Here is a 16638-nt window from a genome sequence, read left to right on the forward strand (position 1 = left end):
AATCAAATTCTAACATTAGCTCAAATTGTATTGTAAGGAACCTTTGTGTCATTTTTGGCCAGGATCTCTCTTTTACATCGCATATTGAACAAATCTCTAGAACCGCCTACTTTCATATTAGAAATATAGCTAAAATCAGAAGCATCCTCTCTCAGAGTGATGCAGAGAAACTGATTCATGCATTTGTTACCTCTAGGCTGGACTACTGTAACTCCTTACTCATAGGATGTCCAAACAGCTCCTTAAAAAGCCTACAGATTATTCAAAATGCTGCAGCCAGAGTTCTGACAGGACTTACAAAGAGAAATCACATTTCTCCTACATTAGCTTCTCTGCACTGGCTGCCTGTAAAATGTAGGATAGAATTTAAAATTCTCCTGCTAACCTACAAAGTACTCAATGATAAAGCTCCTTCTTATCTTAAAGACCTCATAGTTCCTTATGCTCCCAGCAGAACACTTCGTTCTCAGAGCGCTGGGCTACTTGTGGTTCCTAGAGTGTTTAAATGTAGAACAGGGGGCAGAGCTTTTAGCTACCAAGCTCCTCTCCTCTGGAACCAGCTCCCTGTTCAGGTTCGAGAAGCTGACACATTCTCCACCTTTAAGATCAGACTTAAAACCTTCCTTTTTGATAAAGCTTATAGTTAGAGATGGTTCAAAATGGTGCAAAAAGGCCAATTGCCACAGCACCCAAGTCAAGAAGCAGGGACAGAGCCCATGCCAGCATCAGCCTGCATTAAGAGATAATTTGTGACTCCTAGAAGCTGTCTCTGTGCTGTGGTTTCTACGAAACCCAGACTGGCATTTTTCAAAGATGCTATTAGAATCCAGTGCTAATAGTAACTGCACTGAGACAATTTTTTCTACAATCTTTGAAAGAAAGGGCAGTTTAGAGATGGGGCAATAGTTATCTACGGTAGTTGGGTCGAGACCAGGTTTCTTAAGGATGGGCTGTATGCTGCCAATCTTAAAGTACTCAGGCACACAACCAGTGGACAGTGAGTTGTTCACAATAGATACATGCGGACCTAGGCAGTCCATCACTTCCATTAAGAACCTGGTTGGAATAATTTTAAGAGGGCTTGATGATACTTTCATATGGGAAATGATATCAGATAGCTTTGTCAAAGTAACAAGTAAAAAAGGGCTTAGGGAATTATGATATGGACAGACAACTTTCAAGGATGTAGGGACTTGATTATTGCTAGATCTACTGACATTTGTTCCACTTTTGTCACAAAGTGTGACATGAACTCGTTGCAGTCATCAATACAGCTAGCTGCGGCTTGGGGAGGGGCCTGGAATGGAAATGTTCACCTGTCGCCTGTCAATCATCCATCCTTGTTTACGCTCACAGTAGAAACACATACAAACACAACACAGCAACTCCTCTGTGTTTGTGTGTACTGAAACCTTTAGGTTTACTTTCTGGCAAATATTCTAACTCTTCTATCAACAACAGCCACCTCCCATTTTCAGGTCTTTCCACTGATTTAATAATGCTGATTAATATTCTATGTCCTACACCTTCATTACTGTTGTGAGGTCATTCAGTGACATAAGGAAAGGTGAGAAGAGTCAGAGAAGCTAAATGCAAAAAGAAAGAATAGCGAAAATAAAAGTCGTAATAACTGTTTTTGTGTAATTGTTACAAAACCATTGCATCCATTTATGTTTGCACTGCTGGAGTAGAGCTCAAGGGTTAACCTGAGTTACATAGAGAACCATAGAAAAAGAACGTGGCTGTTTTTCTGTATGTGTTTACTGTACATGGTTGTGAAACGTGTGTTTGGTTGTTCTGTAAGTAAGAAGGCAAGGTCCTGATCAGGGGCTTTTAGACTCACACTGTTTATCTTTATTTTAGGTGCCAAAATCCAAATCACAGATATGTTTCTGGCTTCCTGAATTGGCTTTAGTGGGACACGACTGCAAGACAGTCTGGGAGTGAGCGGTTGAGATTCAGAGAAGGCAGGAATCAGCAGGCTGTCGGTGCAGAGACACATGAAGGAAGGCAGCTCAGCCTTCGACTGTCTGAAATAATTACTATGAGCAGAATGGAGACTGAGCTGAGAACCCAGACACCAGCAGTCAGAGGCTGTCCTGTTCACTTCAGCTAATCCCAGTAGTGTTTGTTCTGGGCCTAAACCCAAGCAATGGTCTATTACAAAATGTTACAAGTCTGCCAGTGTGAAGACTTCAGGCAGGTGTCTGACCAAACACAGGATCCTCCTCTTGACTTTAGGACAGATGTGACGTAGAATTTGCTGAACCATCACTTATATGTTGTGCCTATAAATGTTTCAACATTGACAGCATTCCCACAAACTTTCAGGCCTTTTTAACTTTGCATTTTTACCGATACACTTTGCAAATTAGGAAGCTTCAAAAATGTGATTTCTTTAGAAATATTTGTCTGGAAACTGCTTCTGATTCACTCAAATGTGGGATTTAATCTTCTCATATCTTAATGAGCTGGTACTTGTCTGTGAAGGTAGAACAGTATGTGGTTTTTACGTGTAGAGTCCAGGACACACACTTCCTTTTGTACATATTATGTTGTGATTCAGGAACATGTGGACGTCAACGGGAGGACGTCTTGGCTTGGTGTGTGTTTTTGTTTCCACAGACATTTCCATGCTTTTTGGCAACTGCCACGCAAAAATGACAAAAATGCTGTTCTCGTTTACTGCATGATGGTTTATGCTACACAGCCTGGACTAGAAAAATATTGGAAGTGAACATATTCCACAGTCAAAAAGTAGCAAACAACTGAAACCACAGTGATATAGTATCACTATATGTGATACAGTATCACTGTATCTGGTTTGTACTGGATGTGGAATGACAACGAACAATATCACTTCATTTGATTGGTCAACTGGTATATGACAGACAGACCGTATACTTTAAGGTACTTTAAGTACTTTTGCTTGTACAGTACTGTTTCTGTCTTTGGATACTCACTGCCCAGGTTCCGCTGCTGCTCTGCTAAAGCATGTTTTTCAGCTCTGGGAAATATGAAGCAGGGGCCTCAGATGAGCAGGGCAGCAGCTTAATCATTAGACCTGATGGATGAAGGCCCAAACCAGGCAAGGGAGGAGGAAGAGAGGCAGGAGGAGGAGGCGTATTAGACAAGAAAGATGGCGAGAGACGGAGGGTAAGTGGAGAAAGAAAGAGTGGTAGCAAGAGATTTACGGGAGGTTGGAGGAAGAGGAAGTGCAACAGAAAGAAGGATGAATGAAGGAAGACGCGCAGGCGTCCGTCTAACAAATGCCTCTCTCTTCCATCACAAAGGCTGTCAACCTGGGCGTCTGTGTCAGGCACACACACACACACACACACACACACACACACACACACACGCACCTTTACAAGCAGCCTCTCACTTTTACTTGCTTCACTGGGTTCCGAGACATGCACAAGCGCTACCTCCTGTTAACAGGTGATAAAGGTGCTTGTCAACGCAGCGATGCAGACGGCCGTTGCAACGTCACAGCCTCTTTACAGTGTCAGACTGAAATGACTGAAGCTGTCACCTGCTCATGTTTTATGGGGGGCTGTTGTAGACTGTGTTGTTAACGCTGAACATCTGGCTGGACGACTAACTGACTGACTCACTGGCTGGAACTCTTCATCACTGGCTGACTCTGCTTGATTGGTTGACAAAGATATATCATTTTTTCTCCCTGCCTGTCTAACCAGCACAATGTATATAAAAACATATTGTGCATTAGTGTCCTCTAGGCTGGACTACTGTAACTCCACAGTCATAGTTTGTCTCTACCTTTAACTACAACCACATTAAAGTGAGGTTTTTGTTCTTGGAGAGCTCGTTTTTCTTCCTATTCTAAAAAGAATCTTTCGATGAGCCTGATGTTTTCCATCAGTCTTTGTTAAAGCTATCTGTTTGACATTTTAAACATTTTAAAAACTCTGTCTGCCACCTTTCCTTACCCAGAGCTCCACGTCCTGCTGCGGCTTCACTAACACCTCCCTGCCCTCACCAGGTTTTTGAGTGGGTGTATTGGAGACAAGGTTTGAGGGCTGTAGTGAGGTTTTTAGAAACCCGGGATTATTTTTGTTGCTGGAGGTTAATTACAGTACAAGACACACATTTGATTTCTTTGGGCATTATATTCCCCTTCCTCTTCCTCATCTTCTGCTTCCGACACCACCTACCACAGTGGTTTTTTCCCTTGGCAGCGACGACCAGCCCTGGGGCCCCATCTTGCCTGGGGGACCGATCTCACAGTGTATATATATATATATATATATATATATATATATATATATATATATATATATATATATATATATATATATATATATATATATTATATATATATATACCCGGACTAACCCCTAACCCTTTATCCCAGAGGGAAATTATTTTGCACACTTTTATCGCTTTTACAGATGGACGTACACACAAGAAGGAAGGGAGATTAAAAATAATAATGCTAACACATCTACACACACTCACATCTACTTACTAGCTAAAGTTTTATTATACGTGTTATTGCATGGATGAAGATCAACCCATACAGAGAGAGGAGGAGTTGTACAGGCTGATGGCACCGGTAGGAAGGACCTCCGGTGGCGTTCTGTGGAGCACCTAATACTGATCAGCCTCTGGCTGAAGGTGCTCCTCTGTCTAGGCAGCACACTGTGTAGGGGGTGGAGGTGTTGTCTAGGATGGAGAGGAGTCTGACAGGCATCCTCCTCTCAGCTACAGCATGTTGGGGGTCCAGCTCCACCCCCAGAACAGAACCAGCCCTCCTGATCAATTCCTATAAATAGTAACCTCCGTAAATAATGACAATGATTAGACAAGGACACTAGACAGCAAACAGACAGGAAGTCACATAAGACCAACAAAGAAGACAGAACTAAAACAAAACCCAAGGCGCCTGCAGCAGGCCAGAGCTGAATTGTCCATGATAGCAGAATTAAAGCATAAATGCCTAAATGCCTAGGAAGTGGTTTATTTCCTAGAGCAGAATATCTACCCTTAAGAAAAATGGGCAAGTTCAATTACATGCTCTGCATTCCCATTCTTCCATTCCCATTTTACACATATTTTATTCAAGTGCTTGGAGTTTTAGATGAATGTGCCACAGCATCACAGTGGCTCGAGTTCATTTTGCATGTAGCAAAGGGAGATGTCTGCATGACTATGGAAGACTATAGGTACTGGCTTGAATCTACTCAAACAGCATATGTAAACACAACTGTAGAGGTTATAATGACATGTTCATGTGAATGTAACCAAACAAATATTTATATTCTTGTATTTTGGAGCAATAAGAGAAAAAATGGACTGGGCTGTACATGACACAGTTGGGAGTCGGAGGGCAGCTTCTGGGCCAGATAGCATCACATTTCATAATCATGGGTCCCAGCTGAAACTGCAAGCCCTACCTCGTTACTGCCTCACACTTGTTTTCAGTTAGACACAAAAGTCAAACCGCAGCACAAATAATGTGACAGGTGGATGACTTTGAATTTCCTGCTGTTGTTGTTGACCTTTGGACTTGTTACTCTATTTTAGGAACAGACAGTTCCTTCAGTGACACGAACTGTCACTGAAGGAGTGTCACTAGGTGTGCAGAACATGCACAGGTCAAAGCTGATAGCAAACAGGAAGCATGGTGATTAAATGGCCTGTGTGCAGGCCTGTTTTATGCCTCTTGTCGCCTACTCCTTCGAGCGGCTTCGGACGTTATCACGCTATTCAATGGTTCATTATCAGTGGATATCAGCCCATACGTATGGGCTGGTAGGTACCTACTGGCAGTGGTGAGTAGGTGCAGTAGGTCATCGTCATCTATCCGTAACATAGATGATCACAGCTCGGATCATCAAACCAACTGAATCAGTAGAGTTGAGCAGTTGTTCAGACGGGAGGGTCAACTGTTTTTGATTTTGATTATATTAGCGAGCATAACTTAGCCACTAGCTAGCTGTATTGTGTTAGATAACCCCAACCTTGAGACAACAACCTGGAAATAAACATGCTGCTATTCATCTTCTTTACCACCACACATTATTGTATATATTGTTGTTTCCTTCTTCCTGTTTGATATGTACCTCTGCCACCTTCAGCTATTTTTATTTATTTAGCTCTTATTTTTTTAGCCCTTGTTAACTGGCTCTTAATCCTTCTCCTTCCATTCCCGTGCACATCAGTATAATGTTGCTGCAAGAAGGATGGAGACTTTTAATCTTCATCAACCTCAGCTCTATTGCAGACTGATCTGTATCTTTGTCATCCTGCCTCCTTCTGTCTCTCACACCACTTTGCAGTATTTTTGTTTTGTAGCTGTCATTTCTTTTTACTTCCTTATGTTTTACTTCCCTCTACTCACTTTGTGCTCCCCAGACACATCAATCACATATCAAGGACCATATCATGAAATAAAATTCAACCTGTCTGTATAATAAATGTTTATATGAGTAGAATGTTGTGTAATGAGAAAATAAACGCTGACAAATACGGCTTCAGGCAGAATGTGATGTGGATTCTGGCAATGAACCCGGACACTAGGACAGGAACTGATTCAACAGATGTACATCACCACATCTAATGTTGTTTGACATTAGAATGAACAGGTGGCAGCATCTGCTCTGGCTCCGACTAAGGATGTGAAGTTGTTCTTAAACATGTCAAACAGGAGTAAACAGAGATCCATTGAAGCACCACTACAGAAAGCAAAGATACTTGTTTGACATCACACGAGGAAAAAAAACGTTTGCAGTTTTTTAGTGGCTGTGCCGTTTAATTTTGCCATGCATTAGACTAAAATAACAACAAAAATGCAAACCCTTAGATGAAAGTTATGGTAATGGAAAAATTGTTTCTTCAATATTCTATGCAGTTATTATATGATTAATGACTTATGTTCTGCAATTAATATCTCTATTATCTATAATATCTCTCTAATATGTTTTGTCTTACTTCTGTTTTACGTATGTGACATTTCACCCATTGTTCAATGGTTGTCTCTGCCTGATAGACTCTGGACTCTAGCTCCAAACCCAAGGTCGGGGAGTTGTGTCTCTGTCTGTTGAGACTTGGTGCTCCTTCCTCTAGACGTCAGTGATGCAGGTGTGGGACTGTAAACATCTCCACACACACAGCCACAGGGATGAGATGGTGCATCACTCTGATTGGGCCACACAGACGTTCCACCGTAGTCAGACAGAGCGGTTAAAAGGCAGAAGAAACTTGAGGATCGTGGGCTCTTTGCATCACACCTTCGTGGTGTGTGCACTGATCTCCCAGCTGGTTTTTGGTTTGTTGATGTGCACGATCAACATCCATACTTTTGATTTGCTTTCCCCATTATTTTTATTTTCCTTTATTTTTATAATAAATCACACAAAAGACAACTCTCTCCTTTGCCTCTTTATGGGAAATTTCTACCACAAGGTTTTCCAAACTGCATTTGGGCCATGCCAGACAACAACACATGAGTAACATCAAGCAAGAGAACTCCCATCTGTCCTAAAGTCAGAACTCCCTGTGAATACGATAACTAGAAGTTGCTCCAGGCTGCTGGAAACCACACATTTGTTAATTAGAAAGCAGGCTGCAAGTGCCTGGAAATGGAATTCAAGTATGTTAGGCCTCAGCTGCACCACTGCCTGTCTACAGATGGCTCACACAGCACGTATGGATACGTCTGAAGCGCATTAGTATGCGTATGTAAGAGCTCAACTCAAGTGGACTCCAGTTTAAAGACACACACTCCCTCATGCTGGATGTGTGCAGACATGAAAGCATCTGGGATTTGACCTAACTCCAGTTTAGTCCGCATTTAGGACCTTAAAAACAGAAAGCAGGTGAGCATATAAATTCCTTTTTTTGCTGTTAGTCTGTGTTGTGTTTGTCCAGAGAAGAAAAAATCTTCTGCAGCACATTCAACAGTCAGAGCTGATAGACAACATTCAGTTGTTCCCTATTACTGCTTGATAAATTGAAGGATTATGTATAGAAATGGTGTAAAATTAGCCTTTGCCTTCTCTTCGCTCTCTCTTGAATCTTGTGCATTCTCAGCAGCGTGCAGCAGGGACCAGTAAAGGAGTGTGACAGAGCTATCCATTGTTAGCCCTGTCACGCCATCGACGCATCGCCAAGTCAGGGAGGCCAACGCGTACACACCTAAAAAATTAGCTACACAGAGGACAATGCCCACTGAGAGAGCAGGAGAGTCATGGGAAGCTGGGGAAACGAGAACAAGAGAGAGAGAGAGAGAGAGAGAGAGCGACTGCTGTTCCCATCTGCCACCCTTAACCCTCCCAACCAAGTGCCGTCCAAAACCACACTTGACAAATGAGTACAGGGACGCAGAGCACAGACACAGTCCCTAAGCTACAACACTAACAATACACATACACTGTTCAATGGAGACTAGGGGGGTGGTGAAGACGGGGCACTGGAGCTAGGCAGTGGGAGCAAACAAAACCATACAGAAACACTGAAACTGAAAACCAGTGAAGTTCAACAATTAAGTCTAACATGAAACCAAATCTCTAATCGCTGAAGTATTTCTGCTAATATCTCTGTTCCCTTTGCCTCCCTTTACTCGCATGGACTGTTTGAAGCCTTTCAGTCTGGAAGGTCAAACTTCTGTGACAAATTTCAGTCAACATTTTTTTTCAAGCCTTTGAACATTCTACTTGTCTTTACACTTAAAGGTTTGAAGCCACACAGAGCGATGTAGTGCCGCTCAGCAGCTGCGTAGCTCAGCCTTCAAATGACCTCCTTTTTTTTAGCCACATTCGTCTTTTTTTGCTTGGTTGTTGCTGTCACGGCTTGTTATTCGCTGCTTCAATGCACCACTTTTCACAGGTTTAATCAAGGTCCTTTGTACCATCATTAGATCCTATAGCTCTTTAGGGGAGGAAGGGATTTGAGATTTGCTCTTATTTAAAGATCAAAACCATCCACCTCCTCATAGGGTGCTGTTATAAATGAGGTACCTTTTAAATGCAGTTGACAGCACGAAAGACAAAAGAGGCACCATTACATTATATATGACACGTCTGCACTGGGTTTGTTTTCCCTCCAGACATGTTCCGAGAACGTCTGACATTTCAACACTGACACACTCGAGCCACGAGAGAGGTCACAGGATTTCTGCCTTTCTTCACTCACCTCTATTTAACATGAGCTATTACATTTCAGCCACCTGCTACTTGCCCTTCTCCCTGACATGATGTGTCAGTGTAGCCTCAGCCTTGTGTTTTTATAGAACTGTAATTCTCTCTCTCTCTCCATTTTTTTACAACCTGCACAAACAACATTTGGCACTGCCTGATCTCCAAGAATGTGAATATTAAAGCCAAACGGCAAAGCTATTTCTCCTCCGCCCACAGAGGCTTCCTCCCACACACACAAGCAAAACTTTCACACTTATACCAGGACACATTCATGTAAAGACAGTTATATAGACTGTCTAGACTATATACAGCATTCATTTATATTTTTCGTTACCTTATTTGACACTTATCCAACATTTCCCTCTGGTTGCCTTGGATTTGCTGCCACTAAGGGGAACTTGTTATTCCTAATGTGGTGACCTCAGGGTCTCCCAGTGCATGGTCCTCTATTAGTTCACATTCAGTCACAATCAATCACGGTCAACAGTCACACAAAATATATAACTACAAGACCCTTGCAGAGTTTTTAATGTGAGGTCAGAAGCCAAACAATTCTGTTCAAGGGGCTGAAAGCATCACTACGCTCTCATCAAGCTGCCTGGATTCGATTGTATATGTTGACACAAGAAATAGCAACATAAGAATGAAAGTATGAGCTGTCACAGACCAGAGAGAGTAACTGGACGTACATGGACGAGCAAAAGGTGGCATTCCTCCACACAGAAAGTAGGAACATAGCACAGAGGGTTTGGGGAGAAGGGGTCGCATTGCTGGAGGGATCTAAATACAGAGACAGCATCCACTAGTGTACAAGCTTGTCCTCCTCACATTGTCTTCTCCCTTTAACCTGCAATGCTCTCTAAACTTGCCTTTGTTTAGTTAGTTTGGTTAGATGAGGACAGACATCCATGAATGGTGGTAGTGTAGGTTGAACTACTTCTAAGAAACGCTTCCGCCTCGTGATGTTTTACTAAATAAAATGTAAATTCACACCCGAGATGCCAAGGAAGGACAAACTAAAATAGAATGGCTGCAAGAGTGGAAAATGACCCAAGACGGATGAACTCAGCCTATATTTTAGGCTTTGATTGTGGGTGACTGCTAAAATCAAACTAAGCTTTTGTTGGTATATTCCAAATATATGTAAAAATGTTTTTTCTGTATTTTTATCAATAAATCTCTGATGGATTTGTGAAAGACCTGAAACCGCTTCATCGTACTGGGATTTTCTTCCCAGTAGCACATACAGTAATGTGTTACAACATACACAGAACATACACAAAAACAGTGTATGTTCTGTGTATGTTCCTCCTAAGCCAATAAGCCGACCATAGTACCTGCATGACTATAGTACCTGCGTGACCATAGTACCTGCGTGAGTGATGGCCCTGTTTACATGACAAACCAGTTCTCTCTGCCTTCGCTCTAGAATCTATAGAACCCATTAGTCCTACCTTAGCGATGGTCTCATGGAACTTGAAGAGAGGGTCAAGGGATTCTGGGGACTCTGCAGAGAACTGGGCCTCCGACAGGAAACTGGTGGTCTAAAAAGAAAGAAAAAGAAGCTTTTTTCATTTTGAATGAATTAGTTTAACGTCTGAGGTGGAAGAGCAGCTAACATACGGGATGTTCCTGTCCCAGACCCTCCACTAGTCAATAAGACATTAAGGCACACATGGGGCACAGACTTCTCCTTTATAATTCACATATTTATGCGTTGGAAAAAGCACAGGTTTTTATGAAGCCTTTTTTGTGCTGCCTTTGAATAAATACGTGAATTATTGAGTACAACATCTGCCACAAAACATGCCCCTGTTGTTGTTGTCAACGTGAATACAAACTGCCTTCCACAAACAGGAAGCTCAGCGCCTGCTTTCTGAGGAGAACTAGAACCCAGCACATGATTCCATCTAAGGAGTGGTCTGACAAAAAGGCTCCGGAGCCCAAGAGAACTCAGCTGGTCAAGTCAAGGCTGCTTGTGGTGACGCGCGCTGTAGATTCAGGACTCCTGCTGATCAACATGCTGGTAGACTTACACCCAGACAGATAAATTGCTGCACTGACTAATTGCGCCATTTAAAGCATTATAGTAATTATTGCTCCTCCAGAGAAGAAGTGGTTAGTTTGTAGGCACGTCATTGATTTATTTTTGCCCAGAGGCTCAGAGTTCAAAATCCTGACATGAACGTTAATCTGACTTTTGCTTTATTAAATCTTAAATCCTTGTATCCGCTTTCCTCTGCGGTACCGGAAACTCAGCATATATTCACATTCACAGACTAACACAATGGGCTGCTTTCAGTTTGTGAACCAGGTGAACAGCCATCCACCAGTCATACGGTTGCTGGTTTGATTCCTGGTTGCTCTAGTTGTGTCAGGTTAAGCATAAGAGCTCTGCCATCATGTGTGACTGTGTGTGCTTGCATGGGTGAACGACCAAAGTGAGGAAAGCTTGTTGAATGTGACGTGTGATTGCAGGACGACTAGCACTTTATCACTGAAAGGACAGTTAACCTGCAGATTCATACCACATTCCAATAGCAGAAAACTCCACCCTCTTAATATGCTGCATGCTAGCCACAATAGCTTCCATCCTTTTTAATTTTGTTCCATGTCTTAGGCTGTGCTTTTAAACTTAAAGGATCTTCTCTTTTAATTAAAGGTTTGCTTATTTTCATTGAGCGCTGTTAAAATGAAGACATTGTTTCCTTGTTTCTGTCATGATCCCTGGACTGGCTCTGCCAGCCATTCTGTGTCCCTCTCACATCACCAAGCTTCTGCTCTGGACCCAGTGGTATGCGATAAGGTTCATGGCTGGTGAGGCACAAAGTCCTCTGGAGTCACATTTCACAAAGTATGTATTTTTCACTATTTATTTGTCAAAATGCTTAATAACCTAAAACTGGTCACATTTCACGTTTTATTATCATTCCTATCTCACCTAAAAGAACATATTTGGTCTTGAATAAACACATTTTTTATAGCAGTAAGAGACCTGACCTGTAGCCTGTCAGAATTGTGAGACCAGTATGTTTCACAATTCGTACTCATTCTAAAGTATAAAGAGGTGATGTTCAATTTCGACCCTCAGTGAAGTTTTAAAACTTTAAATACTTCATTAGGATAACATAGAATACTTCACTTAAGGTTTAAATTTCCTTCTCAAGGACTTGAAAGGTTTTACTTAGTGTCATTCAGTAAGTCTTTTTAGAAAAGTGAAATCCATTCATGGATATAAAGGGTGGTAACAGCGCCCCCTTCTGGATGAGGCACAGACCTGTCCAGTCTCCCCTCATGAGTTTTCTCTGTCAGTTTCATCGCGCTCAGAAAAGTAATAATGTCACAAAAATATCAATAAACACATTAGGCAGGTTGTATAAAATGATGGTGTAAAATAAAGTCAAAACATTATAACATTATAATATTATACTGGAGACAAAATGTGAAACAGAAACCGTATCAGCCCATTTACTGACAGTTTCAGCATCGGGGCTGAGGCTCCCCTCGCTAACGCCTCACTTCCGGTTTCTCACCATATTAGATCAAGAAATGTGCAGATTTAACAAATTCTACTCAGGAAAATGTTAAGATAATTGAAAAGCTGATCAAATATATGATATCTGTACCTCCTACTGTACGTTTTCACGCTCCACTTCATACAGTACCAGCCTTTTAGCACCTTTTCTTTCTTTACAATTTACACTATAAAACCTTCAAGCAGAACATTTAAACCACAATTCTTTAACGCAGAAGTCATCCAGCACCACTGGCTTCCATGTGTCAAATGTCTAGTAACTTGATAAACTCTGTGTTTGTCTCCACCAGCTGTTGATAGACCATGTTGCTTCTAGATAAAGCCATTTCTTCACAATCTGGTTGCAAATGTTGATCTATCTACAGATTATTTTGAGGCTTTGGTGGATTTGTATTAGTGACAGCAGTCATTCATTAGCTGCTGTGTCAGAAGTTCTAAGTTTGCTTTATGCAAATGTCAAAGCTCTAACACACTGTCTCAAACGTAGCTGCATGTCTAGAGTTTCCTTATGAGAATAAAAATAAATAAATACAGCAATTACAATAAATAGTTATCTAAGAATACTGGAGAAGGAAATAATCACACTTTCACATTTTAAATCACATTAGATTTGAACTATTAAGTGTCAGTTAATGGCAGTGTTTTGCAGTGTGACCAACCCATAAACAACAATTGTTGTCTGTCTTAGACCAATGACAATTAGGAATACCAAACTAGAATACAATGCTCTAATCATCAACTTGCTTCAGGGTATTTACTCCAGCTTGAGAGCGTGGTCATTATCACATACAATGTAACTGGTCTTCTGCATTTGTGGCGCCTGGGGTGTCCTTAAGTAAGTACTTGGTGCTCACTCGATGATCTGGTGGGGGTTTGAACCTGGGACCATCCAATCCCCAAACCAGTGTACCACTGAGCCAACAACCCACAGAAGATCAGTGGATGTAGTGCCTACATAGCCTCCAGCAAGTACAACAAGTAATGCTACTGTATATTGAATATAGACATGGAATAATACTTTTGTCCTTGCAGCTGAGTCTTTGAGGTGTTGGCTCACAAGCAGAGGTCAGCATTTGCATTTAATGAAACACTGGAATACAAATCATTTGTCTGACAAAATATTACCAGTAGTAATTTGTCATGGAACACACATGATAATGTATAATTAGTGGCAGAGATGAACTAAACACAGTTTAGACCTGGAGAACCAATAAAACGCTTTTTATGACCATTAGAAACACTGAGCACTGTCCTTGAACTAACAAGAATAAACTGGGCTTTAAAACACATTCCACGGCCTGTATATATTGTACAGTAGTTATTGTGACATATAAATAACCTTGTTTGTGTGGGATTTGATTCCCTCTAAATCAGTTGTTTTACCTTTTAGTGTACAGGGGACTTTCTTCAAGTTGAAGCAATACACTGTAGCAAGAGTCTGTAGTGTGATTAATGATTCTGTACATATACTGAACACTTCATAGGACCTGGTCGGAATTAGGATAAATTGATGTCTTGTTGCATTTTAATGCACTCTCAGTGTGTAAAGCTATAAAAATGATTTCGCTCCACTTTAATTTAACCTCAATTTTACCAGATAAAACTCCTTGAGATCAAGATCTCTTGTACAAGGATGACTTGGCCATGAGGTCACACACAACACACATCATAAATTAAATTTGATATTAAATATATATTACAAACAATAAGTTTAAATGAACAATAGTTAGATATTTAATACAGTTTAAAAATAATACTGTGCAATAGTTTCAGTTAAATTTAAAAGCACTCACACTGTCCAATGGACTCTCGTCAGTGTTGCCGGATGGGAAATGAAGAAATGTCATATTGTTGCTTTAAAATCATCATATCGGCATATCCCATATCCCAGCAACAGGTTGAATCTGTCCCTGAAACATAGTGTCTACCACCCAGATAGGCAGATAAAGCTGCTTGGTTTGCTCACCGGAGTCTTTTCTTTTAGTGTATGGCATTGGTTCTGAACTGCAATGCTGGATGAAGATCATTGAACATCATATCATAGATCATAGAAAGATCAGCAGCGCTGCTGATCTGATTGGCAGTGGGAAGGAGCCAACCAGCTATGAGTTAAAAAGGTTTCTGGTGATGTGCGTGTCAATGAAAACAACACCAAAACTTGAGGAACAGCCGTGTCAAAACTATAGTATACTGACTCTATTATATCGTAGATCATACAGAGCCCAAAACTATCATACGTATCGTATCATATCATAAATACTACAATTATCAACACTGACACACGCTGGTGATTAGTAGAGAATAGAAGGCTTCAAGTGAAATGAGTTCTGAAATTTTAAGGTCTGTTTGGAGAAAATTCAAGACAGAATGTGAACCCAGCTGTGTATGTCCGCTTACCCATTAAGGTCTGGACATGAGGCACAGTGAATGGCACATGAGCACAAAGCGTAAAGATTTTTGTTTTTTTGTAGAAGACAGCATAAATATGATGGAGCTATGCTAAGAACATCCAGTGAGTATACCTTTGAATCCTCAAAGAAGGCCACTCAGCTTTGGTAAGATGACTCCATCCTGTGACAAAGCTCAATGCCCTATAATAGACCATATGTAAAGATTGAAGACATTTGGCTGACATCTGGCTCATACAAGCCATTTACATGCTCTAAATTTGAAGCAGGAATTGTTTCTATGAACAACAATAAAGCACTGTGTCATCAGTATAAAAAGGATAGAAAGCATTTGAGAGGTTGTCACACAGGTTATTGATAGAAATGGAGAATAAAATGGGTCCTAAGACCAAGTCCTGCGGAACTCCATTAGAGATTCTTAAGAAGGAAGACTCAGAACCAGCCAGCTGAACAGCCTCTGTGTTCTCTTTAAAAGATACTGTTGTTGAAAAACCAAGAAGTGGCTTGATCTGGCATACCAGTCTGTAAGAGTAATAGTGTGTGATCAACAGTGTAAAAGGCCTTAGAGACATCAATAAAAGGTCAACAAAATATTTTTTACAAGCCAGTGCCTGAATAAGATAATTTTAAACTTTCAGAATGTTTCCTTTTCTTCTTTATGCCAATAGAAAAACTGCAAATAAAAGTTTAAAACTTGGCATAATGGTCACCACTGCAGATGGGAGGTTGGGTTTAGTGGAAAAAAAATATTATTATAGCTATACCTTATTATAATTACATTATTGATGATTTGGTTAATAATGTACTGTATGTGTGACTTTTTCATGTACTGTTGGTTGTCAACTAGGAAACTGATGACTTTGCATTGCAGTGAACTGTACAGTTGCAAAGGTGGATCAACCTCACAGTCAGTTCAAGCGACCGCATGAGGCTGCTGCTGATACTACATCCATCACACCGCTCTGAGGTGGTTACACATAAAGTACATAGATTATAAAGATGTTTCTTCTCTGCTTACTCTCTCTCTGATGTGTGAACTAAGACTCAACGTGAATGTTTGACATGCACAGTGTAAAACTATTGTTTCCAGTGTGGAACAGCTGTCCAGAGTTGAACTAAACCGACATCAAGGAATTCAACTTGTTTCGTTCAATAAATTGCAGCAAATACGCTTTTTTTAATTTACTATTACATTACATCACTGTCAAAAGAATATATTAATGTACTGTTAAGTGTCACTACATTTCACCACCTCAAGGGAGTCAAATGACAAAAAAGGCTTTAGAGAACATTAGACCAATTGTGTTCTGCCCTAAATGAGCGAGAGACTGAACCATGAGGTGTGAAAAGGGCAGCGAGACGTTTGTCTCCTAGACTTTGCACTGTGATGATAGTGGAGCTCCTCAGGGTCGTCTGAAGCCCATTGTCATTCCACAGCCTCACATAATGACTCTTCCCACATGGTGTCTCAATTATGATGCTAATGGGAAGTGTCATTACAAGACACAGACCTACGTAGTAACAAGACTGT

The 16638-nt window shown here is 40.9% G+C and overlaps 2 protein-coding genes across 8 annotated transcripts in view; both read right to left on the reverse strand.

The window, feature by feature from the left end:
- Positions 1-16638, reverse strand: part of LOC129604011 (uncharacterized) — a 237442-nt gene that overhangs the window by 103039 nt on the left and 117765 nt on the right. The window lies entirely within an intron of this gene.
- Positions 1-16638, reverse strand: part of LOC114853122 (inactive N-acetylated-alpha-linked acidic dipeptidase-like protein 2) — a 539927-nt gene that overhangs the window by 77782 nt on the left and 445507 nt on the right. For all 7 annotated transcript variants that reach the window (XM_055508329.1, XM_055508328.1, XM_029146091.3 and 4 more), the window contains one exon: positions 10619-10708. In XM_055508329.1, the coding sequence (XP_055364304.1) occupies positions 10619-10708 (90 nt within the window). The remainder of the gene's footprint in view (positions 1-10618; positions 10709-16638) is intronic.

The sequence above is a fragment of the Betta splendens genome, chromosome 4, assembly GCF_900634795.4.
Source record: "Betta splendens chromosome 4, fBetSpl5.4, whole genome shotgun sequence".
Taxonomy (NCBI): Eukaryota; Metazoa; Chordata; class Actinopteri; order Anabantiformes; family Osphronemidae; genus Betta; species Betta splendens.